Source organism: Gymnoscopelus microlampas (genome assembly GCF_963454915.1).
Source record: "Gymnoscopelus microlampas genome assembly, chromosome: 4".
In the NCBI taxonomy this organism is placed as follows: Eukaryota; Metazoa; Chordata; class Actinopteri; order Myctophiformes; family Myctophidae; genus Gymnoscopelus; species Gymnoscopelus microlampas.
Genome location: NC_139941.1, coordinates 41,306,503 through 41,317,037, shown reverse-complemented (window position 1 = coordinate 41,317,037; position 10,535 = coordinate 41,306,503). Strand labels below are relative to the sequence as shown.

Genomic DNA, 10,535 nt, shown 5'->3' with positions numbered 1-10,535 from the left:
ATGTTAATGTGAATTTATGTACTGTAGGCATTCTTCAAGTCGCTAACACAGTATTTGCTTCCCAAGAGTGTTTTGATGTTTTCATACTTAAAAAGACGTGTTGGTGTCAATTATATAATGTAGACCAGCAATTAATAATGTAGTTAAGTTGATGCGGTTCTGAAATGCAGAGATAGTGTAGTTTATAGCACAGTCATCTTAACAAATAACAGAACTAACAAAAAAAAGCTTGCTTTATTGTGTTGATCGATATACTGTAGTTTTCAAGGACCAGTGCATCTACAGTGAAAAGCAGGGCATTAAAGTGAGTATTTTCAGCATTTGAGGTGTATTACTATTGTCAATATCTGAGGTGGGTTTCTTTTTTTTTTCATATTCTATATTAAACAGTAAATAAAAAAAGAATCCATTACAAATGTACAGTCTTTTATAAAGAACAAGTAATAATATCACAAAGTTCTGTGACAGCAGTGTTGTCAAAAATGCCCATATCACAAATATTATCGATGGACATTATTTAAGCCAAAACTTCACATTCTCCTACAGTACAGTACCGACCTCATGCATCTGCCTTGAAATACTCACTCTCTCAGTCGCACACACACAAACAAAATGCTCCCTTATCAACATTATATCGTACTGCATTTAAACCAATGCTGTTTTTCCAGTTATCAAAAGCCAGTGAATCGTTTGCTTTTCACCTTTTGGACCAGCCAGTTAAAATAGAAAATAACGCTTTACTACCGTAATATTCATACTGTATACTGACATCACATTAAGATGAAAGACATTCAGGGAGTAGTATTTTAATCATCTACATTATGCCTGTAGCTGCGAACATGTTGATTATAGGCTCTTGACATGTGCTGCTGAGAAAATGTAATAGACAGAGATAGTTAAGCAATAGCGATGACTATACAGTATGTCAATGAATAAACCAATCCAACAGGCACCGATGCAGGTATTTGGCTGAGAATTGTGTTGTACAGTATGCACCACATAGTGAGTTGAAGGTTAAAGTAAAAAATACATGTATGGTTGAGTACCGGTAAGTCACATGGGGCATCAAAAGAAATACATTTGGCATGCTGTGAAGTACAGTAGTCCTTTTCTACATCATGAAAATGTTTTTTTTGTGTGTTTCTTTTAAGGAAGATCAATAAACAAAGTGATTAATTTGTTTTTTTTCTCCTTTTTGAATAGCAGTTTTGCATAAAAAGCAGGTTACACAGTGGGTGAGGCTCCTTCCTGCTCTTGCAGCATTATGCGCACGTTTGTGTATGTGTGCAGTACATGTATGTTTACATGTACGCGTATGTATGTTTCTGTATGAAGCCAGTTAAACTGTTCTGTCTGCCCCAGAGCGCTTCCCGACCACCTTGCCTCCATTGACCTGATCCACGGCCAGTGTCTCCAGCTCTGCTTGGGGAGGGGCAAGGGGAGGGGTTTCATGGGGGATGCGGTGGGCCACGCCCACGTGTGCCCGGTGCTGCCGGTCCCGTGCGGGGCTGTGGCGGGGGCTGGACGAGGCACCCAGGGGAGTGACGGGGGAGCGGTCGGGGGCAATAGGGGGAATGACATTAGGCCGTCGCATCATCTGCGGTTCGGGTGTCTCTCTACCTGCCTGCAGGAAGGGTGTGGGGTCGGGCATGGCATCCACCGCCTCGCGGAGGACCATTCGCCTTCCGTCCGGGCTGAGCCGGTACACCTCCGTCAGCTCCGGGTGGAGAGGCTGGGAGAGGCTCTTCTTCATGCGGCGGCGGGGGGTTTCCGGCTGCCTGTCCTTGGCAGGCGGCGGGGTGGGCTTGTAGGAGGCTATGGGGCTGACGTTGGGGCTGGCCTCGGAGGAGCTGCCGGCCAACAGCTTCTTCTTGGTGGCGTGGAGCTGGGAGGTGAGATAGGCGATGGTGCTGGCCCTCTGCTCCAGCTCACCGGACAGAATGGCCAGCTTGTGGCTCTTCATCTTCAGCTCCTCCATGTACTTCTTCTCCCGCTCCTTGATGGTGTTCTCCAGGACGGAGATCATTGCGTTCTTCTGCTCCAGGTCCCTCAGCAGCTCTGTGTTCTCCTCCTCTTTCTCCTTCAGCTGGGCTTCCAGCTCTTCGCACCTCCTCTGCAGCTCCTTGCAGCGTGCCTCGCTGCTGTCTGTGTGCACACACACACACACACATGCGCGCACACGCACGCACACGCACACACACACACACACACACACACACACACACACACACACACACACACACACACACACACACACACACACACACACACACACACACCATTAGTACATTATGTAAGTGCAGACATTGACCACGAACACTCTGTCAGGTGATGTTGGGATGGGGGAGGGGGCTACAGTGTGAGCCTATGGTAAATCATCTGCAGTGAGAAGAGAGCGCCAGGCTCATATTACAGCTCTGGTAGATAGAAAGGCCACTGCTATCCTCCGACCTTCATTACGACTCTCTTAGTGCAGCCCTCACCCTGAATCACCTCACCCTCCTCTACGGTCAAAGACTCAAGAGTTTAACTTGGACTGCATAGCTAATCTGTGCAAAATGTCATCGTGGAACAAAGCACAGTCGTGTGTTATCTACACACGACTATATGGGCATCACCCTAGTATATGATTTTCAGGTATCTGTCGGTCTCTCAATCGACTTTGCTGATTGGTTGAAACAACTCTCCCAAGTTGGTGCGCCATACATGACTGACATACTGTAATAGAGATGACGTCACAGAACTGACATCATAAACAGGCCTCCGAGTACTCGGACAATGGGCACTGACGTCATGGTACCCTCTGACAACGGGTACGGCACTAGTTTTATATTATGGCAAAAAAAAGGTAATTTCCTGAATCGTTCCCTCTGTATAAATACAAATAAACAACTGCGTTTAAAGGCGTAGGCGTTGGGCTTCCTGCTGCTGTGTGAGTCCTATTACTCTAGAGGGAGCAAGTTGTCGACCTTGGCTGCTCAATAGTTTAGTTTTCTAGGCTATGATTGTCTTTCTCCCCTATCAGAGAAATGTCTGATGAAGGATATGGTTATTGTTTTCCTACTAGCTTGGGGGGATTGCCGCCTGTGTGTGTGTGTTTTTTTTTTTTACCCCCGACTGGATCAGCCAAGCCCTGCTGCACTAAGCAGGGTGGAGACTGTGCATTAGCACTATGACACATAATCTCATTTCCTGCACTGCAATCTCTGTGTTGTCCCACAGTTAACCCGATAGAGCCTCTGACAGCAGCCCCATAACGATATTGCTCAGACCTGCATCAGTATTGGTGGGGGAAAAAGGCATGGAACCGATACCCCACCGACATCCTCTTATAAGGGAACATTTCTTCAGTTACAGAAGGGGATCATTATAAATCTGAGATTGATTTAAACCAAATATAGACTATCTTTCTACTTTTTTAACCAGACTTAACCTTCCGTTTGATTATGTAGCATGGGGCCTTGTCTGGATCTTCTTCGAGCCAGATCAGGGCCAATGGAGCAACTATGAAACAGACGAGTGTTGTGACTCTATGACCTGGCCATGGTAAAATGGCATTGGTCGCAGGCAGCAAGCAACGTAAGCTAGGAAAAGGACAGAGCGCCCCCCACACACACACACACACACACACACAAACACACACACACACACACACACACACACACACACACACACACACACACACACACACACACACACACACACACGCACTGACCAGCAGAAGTGTAATGTGTTACAGGATACAGTCAGACCCTCTTGCTCTACATTACGTCTTGGGCAGACACTGCCGTCTTTTGTGTGGCAGAGAACTCTTATTTATAGCCCTTGACTGCTTTATGGATTTTAACTGGTCTTGGGCACTTTCACGGCATGTTTGAGATCCAGGCTAAACCTTATTCTAAGCACAATTTAAGAAAGCATTCAATCTTTCAGGATTGAGTGATGCATTTACAGACCTGAGCTAATTTACTGCAGCATAATGTCTTTAGAAATGCTGTAAGGACATGTACAGTATTAAATGCTGACCAGAAGTTTGTATCGCTTTAATAAAAGAATCTCTGAATTTCACAGATAAACAATTTAAACGTAGGGCCCTATCTTGCACCTGGTCCAAAAACACAGCTTAATTGTCCTTTTAACACCCAGCGCACACATTGGATAATTAGGTCCTTAGGTGGAGTGAGAAAAGTCAGAAAGCGATTGCGCTTTCGACCAGCTCTGACCTGGTCTAAAATCTAGTGCAGTCCTCCAGCACAGTATTTCCCTACTATTTAAAGAGCACATTTGATTGACCTATATAGACAGGTTCCCAAGGCGAGCACACTGCTTGCAATCAAATCCATCCGAATTCACCACAACACGTTCAACATGGTAGATGACACTGCAGAGAGACTCAATACTGAGGTTTAAAAAATAATGGATAATCTGGGCCAGATTATTAGGCTATCCATATGTAGGAGACAAAATATATTTTGCTTATGTTGTTTGGTTTTCCCACGCTTCGTTTTGATTGTGTCATTTCCGTTAATTGATTGATTAGCTCCTGTCTGGTGTCTCCTCATCATCTTTTTTCTGTTGACCGTCACCGTTCAGTTTATTTATGTACGTATCAGTACACAACATTCTTTGAACCTTTATATTTTGCGTTAATAAATCACCTTAAATGCAAGAAGTTGTCCGGTATAGTTTGAGGTTAAACGCATCACTGTACCTGCCGAAGCCCAGTCTCTCACTACTTTTACATAGTTTGTAGTAGTCGCTACAATATTGTAAACAGAAAATTACCGCACCCACGATTCATATATGGACCGGATTCTGTGTTAGATTGGACATGAAATCATTTGATCTGTGTCACTTTTATGCCCATTTGATCGTGGCGTCTTGGGGTTAAATGGACAATGGATCAAGTTCTGGAGTGAATGGATTTGGCTCGAAACATTATTGGAACATAATGGACATGGATATTGCACCAAGTTTATGCAGTTTATTTCAATAAATAGCCTACACGTTACTGCTGCTAAATATGCTCAAATAGCTCTTGTCGTGTAAGAGTGTGGTGAATACATAGCCTCCTTTTTTTATCTGAACTAGACTGTTCAACAGTAGCATAAGTGGCTGGCCGAGAAATATGACTCTGGCATTTACCTTCCCAGATATCATTCAAATGGCCAAAAGGTGGCACTATAGGAAAGGCCATGGGCTTACCCAAATCAGTAGGGTTCATTCTCTACAACATGAAGGTGCACAGCAAATCCAACTGCAATCCAGCCTGTTGTTTTCCAAGAAGTAAAGTAAAGTGTTGGACGGACCAACCGAAAAAAAGACATATGCACGACTAGCTGTACTTGATTTCAATCATTCAATCTCTATCATGGATTAGCTGTGTTATGTGCTTAGCAGCTGTATTACTGTAGCTGATTACTGTAGACTAGACAGTAATTGCCAAATGTGAAACTGATGCCCTGTACTGAGACGAGGTTGTCGTATGGAGGCAGGCCTGCGAAAGTTCTTACCTGAGGGATCGGAGCTTCTCACGGTCAGCTCATATGTCAGCTCTGTGAAAAGAGAAGAGGGTCATATGTCAGCAAGCGACCAGGCAGTGTGTGCTAAGCTATCCCAGAGCATGCTCCTCAGACAGATCAGTAGGCACGTAGCAGGAGCCCAACTTGTTTATGGAAATCGACGACAGCGGCCTCCTGTGCTCCATATGGCGCACTACTGTCTAACCTGGATTAGTGAGAGTTCCAGATCAGCTTAATGATGCGTCAACTAGGGCTAAGTCATGGCTTGGTCACAGACATGGCTAGTCATCTTGTTGTGTTCTTGTGTGGCTGAGAATATCTATAATTGATGGTAAATATCCATCATGGGTGTGCTCCTTTCCATCAGTAGGAAATGCTGAAAGTGCATTTCCTTTGAAGTCTATTATTATATATATTATATTCTGCATTAAGACTTTGTTAAATATCCTGTCAGTTAATCCTTTATGATTGACTAAAGTAGTGTTTCACCTTAAATTCAATTATGATTCTAGCACAGATTGCAGTGGTGAATTGTTTTGACTTTCTACACACTCAGGGTACATTACCTTTATAGTAAAAAGAGAGGCATTTTCCTGAAAAGATGTGTTATTTTTGCTGCAGTCAAACACTTCTGCTGGAAACAGTACAGTGCATCTCTCCAAATCACCAGCCGCTCTGTACTACGTTGTTTCTAGATGCTGCTTATGCTTAATTTATACTCTTGTCGTATAACATAGTCACACAGCGAAAATATCAAATCTACAAGCTCACAACGCGACGAATCACAGCGCGCGACTCGTATAATTCAGGCCTTACAGTATGTGAAATCTCCCTTATTGAGCCTGTCTGTCTACAGCATCATGGAGACATGAGATGAGGTTTGTATGATGAGTTTACCTGAGCAGTGCTGTTGTAATCTGCGGATCTCTGCGTGTAGCCCCTTCAATGTGCTGGCATGGTCCTGCTGGAGGAACAGCAGGTTTTTGTGGGCACTGTGCAGCTGATTCTCCAGGGTGACATTGGCTGATGCCATGGCTGACGACTACACTCAAATGGATACCAGTCCCTATGACATGCAAACCTGGATGACAGGAGGGGAGAAACAACAGAGGGAAAGCGTGACAGAGAGAGAGAGAGAGAGAGAGAGAGAGAGAGAGAGAGAGAGAGAGAGAGAGAGAGAGAGAGAGAGAGAGAGAGAGAGAGAGAGAGAGAGAGAGAGAGAGAGAGAGAGAGAGAGAGAGAGAGAGAGTAAACAACTGCTGTCCCATCTGGAGATCAAGCCATTAATTCTCACCCATTCACCCATAAACAGTTGGTTTGGGATGTGCTCCAGCTTTTACTTTGCCTGTGAGTGACCAAGATAATCTGCTTTGGATGAGTGATTAAAATGATTGCTATTGGACAATACCATCAAATCCACCCACAGTGAAGGCCACTTGCCACTTCGAATGACTAAATCAAATATGTTAAGACAGGATTGTGTGTGTGTGTGTGTGTGTGTGTGTGTGTGTGTGTGTGTGTGTGTGTGTGTGTGTGTGTGTGTGTGTGTGTGTGTGTGTGTGCGTGCGTGCGTGCGTGCGTGCGTGCGTGCGTGCGTGCGTGCGTGCGTGCGTGCGTGCGTGCGTGCGTGCGTGCGTGCGTGTGTGGCTGCATAGTGGCACTGTTCCACACATCCGTAAACCGTACACTCATAACCTTGTGTAAATGACCATTTAAGCACTGTTTACATAAGACAGTGTCACCAGATTTAATCATTATATTCCATAAGAAAAGCCCACCAGATACACCTCTGGCCAGAAGACGGCACTATTGTCATCAGGAAAGAAAAAGTTGGACTTAACTAACAATAAATAAAAATCTCTGTCCGTCTGTCTCTCAGTAGTTCACGTATCACGAGAACTGTCCGACACGAGTCGCAGAGGACCCGAGGGAGTCAGATAGGCGGTTTTCCAGACCAGCTGATCCAACTGATAGGCCCATATATCTATATAGACATATAGAAATCCAGTTGTCCAGAACCACGATCTTCTAAATCGGCGTGCGTATTGGCGAGGACCCCGGAGAGTTACGCACAGAGTGGGAAGATCAGCGGACCTCCCCCAAAAAAAGAAGATAAAACCGCAAGTCCCCATACATACCCTGATGTAAATTAACAGTAATTAACAGTAAACTAGTCCATACCCGGTGAAGTGCGCAGGCGAAAGTAGTTGCAAACGTGGGGTTATTGCGTGTCCCGTCAGAAATCTCCATATATGGGCATAAAAGGGACGCAGACAGACAGATAGATGGGTACAGCGGATATTACATAATCGGGTGGGGCATGCATTTCCAACTTGTGTTGTTCCCGAGTGGCATACAGCGTGTTTTTCATGGTGTTTGGAGCAGACAGCCAGCGCAACCAATATGTTTACCATTGTGTGTGAGAGTGTAAGCCAGAGTCAGCTTGATATCGTCAAAAGCAAGGCAAGAAGTATGGTGTGTGACTGAACGCACTCTCCTATACAGAGCTGCCGCGCCTTCTACGCCTGTATGTCACAGCCAAAACAGCTCTGTCCTAAATGCCTTATAACAACTGTCCAAATTCTCACATCCACCACCAAATTAGTTTGAAAGAAAAATACTGCAACATCTTTGAATTGCCTACATACAGAGCATCAAATAGTCAAACATTAAGCTTGTCTGACCATTTATGAGTTATGCAGTAATGTAGTTAGTTATCACAAAAGTGAACTGACTGATCTTTTCTGCACACGGAAACTGTATGGTCGATGCCATAAATATATCTTTTGTTTTCTCTTTTCAAGTTCATTGGTGAATAGTACATCATATTGTGTATGATATAGTATAATAAGTGTAGGGGTTGTTTTAGCATTGCTGTGTTCGGGGGGTGGGCGGTTTGTGTGTGTGTGTGTGTGTGTGTGTGTGTGTGTGTGTGTGTGTGTGTGTGTGTGTGTGTGTGTGTCGGGGGGGTAATCAAAAAATGCATAGTTAAGTTAAAAAAGTTAATATTATAGCTTCATCTATTGATCAGCGGAGGAGGTGTACCCATATTAATATTCAGGCTTGCCTTGTCATCATTAATCAGGGTAGACCAATGCTAAAACAAGGCTTTGTGCAGAGAAAGGGAGAGGGGCCATAAATAGGCCCATATGCCTTTGTTGCTCGCTGTAATTGGCAAACAACTGCTGATGCTGAGCTATTGATTGTACCATCAGAAAGTGGGCTGTCTGGACCTTCAGAGGAGACATGTCTCAAGGGTAACACTGTAATATATCGCTGAATTTACCGTAATGCTGAAGACAAAGTCCTCTTCAGCACTGAAGTTTAAGAAATTAACTTAAAATGTCTAAGCAGGCATAAATGGCTTATTAGGGAGAAGAAGAATATTATTCAGGCAAGCTTAATATATAACAGTAACCTGGATCGTATTGCAAATGTCACTGTTAATATCCTGTAGTACAACATTCTTTCAACAGGTAGGCTACTCTAAACCAAAACGTCACAGAAACACAGCCTTTAAGAATTGTGCAGCAGCCAACACAATAAAGGGGGGGGGGCACACTGGTAAACAACAGTGACACAGGGTGTGGCATGAAGGCAACCAGTCTCCAACAGCCCCCCCCCCCTTTCCTGCCTTGCTCCCCCTGACCCCCCCCCCCCCCCCCCCCCCCCCCCCCCACACACACACACACACACACACACACACACACACACACACACACACACACACACACACACACACACACACACACACACACACACACACACACACACACACACACACACACACACACGCACACACACTCCGCCCACACACTCTCTCTCCCTCTTTCTCCATGCCTCATTGGATGCCCTTACCTCCAGAGCCATGCCAGACACAGAGACCATCATCACTCAGTTCCATCGTCTCCACCCTCTCCCAGACAGTGGTACTGGGCTGAGAGCACGTTGAACCCACCCACCAACCCCCCCTCCCCGACGAGTGCAGAGAAAGCCTTCCTCTGCATACATTAACGTGCTTTAATAAAACATCTGGGTGCGTCTCTCTATTACATCATCGCACACTAACGTGAATAATACATCCTGTGTCACCTCCCTGGACATGAACGGGCCACTACCCATTTCCTTACTGGTTACAAAAGTAAAAGCCCAGGGACAACGTGGACTGACCTCCTCAGCACAGCCACGTAATCACAGACACAGTCAATGATGTGTCATAGAGGGAGTAGAGAGATCATCTATAATAGATGAGTAATCCAGGGTCCTTCCGGTAAACGCTGCATGGCAAGCATATCTCTCATCCTGCTCCTTTCCAAGAATAGGCTAGATAGCTTTCCATGTGGAAAGAGATAGCCATAGACTGATTTATCATAGACTTGGCGACAGTGGTACCATCATACAGTATTCAAAGTTGTCTAAATAAAAATAACGACACAACCAACAAATACTGCAGTTTCCTTACAACAAATTGACACAATGTAAGGGCAGTAGCCACATCTTATTAGGAAACTGGCCACATGCTTGCTGTGTCTTCCTTTTCTAACACACAACAAGGCAGCATTTCCCCATAGAGAGAGTGTATAAATAATCGATGAACTGCAGCAGTGTAACAGACTAGTAGTAACCATGCACTGCATCTACAAGACATCTCGTAGTTGTTGTTCCTCCTGTAGTGAAAGTAGGCAGGGAGGTTCTCATACACAAACTTGTTGTCAAATTCGGGCTACATGCTGCTCGAGGACAACATTTTATTCATTAATAAATATCAATTAATGACAACAGCTTTGGTTTACTTTAATACAACCTCCCAAACTCAACCTAGGCTTAGTTAGTATACAGGGGGATTGTGCATTTAAATAGTATGAGATCACACCAGCAAAAATGTCTCTGTCAACACATTTTATTTTAAGTCGATTTAATAATAATAACAGAGCCTTTTAAAATGCAAGTTAACAAATCACACAATTATCAAACGTAAATAGTGATGGGGAAACACATCCGACATTAGCTGCC

The 10,535-nt window shown here is 44.5% G+C and overlaps 1 protein-coding gene across 1 annotated transcript in view; it reads right to left on the bottom strand.

Annotated features, from left to right (window-relative positions):
* Positions 1-272: 272 nt before the first annotated feature.
* The window catches only part of ccdc92 (coiled-coil domain containing 92), an 11,259-nt gene continuing 996 nt past the window's right edge, over positions 273-10,535 (bottom strand). Inside the window, exons 2-4 of the mRNA XM_084055191.1 lie at positions 6,420-6,603; positions 5,514-5,555; positions 273-2,145 (exon numbers count right to left, since the gene is read on the bottom strand). Of these exons, the coding sequence (XP_083911317.1) occupies positions 1,340-2,145; positions 5,514-5,555; positions 6,420-6,555 (984 nt within the window). The 5' untranslated portion in view covers positions 6,556-6,603 and the 3' untranslated portion in view covers positions 273-1,339. The remainder of the gene's footprint in view (positions 2,146-5,513; positions 5,556-6,419; positions 6,604-10,535) is intronic.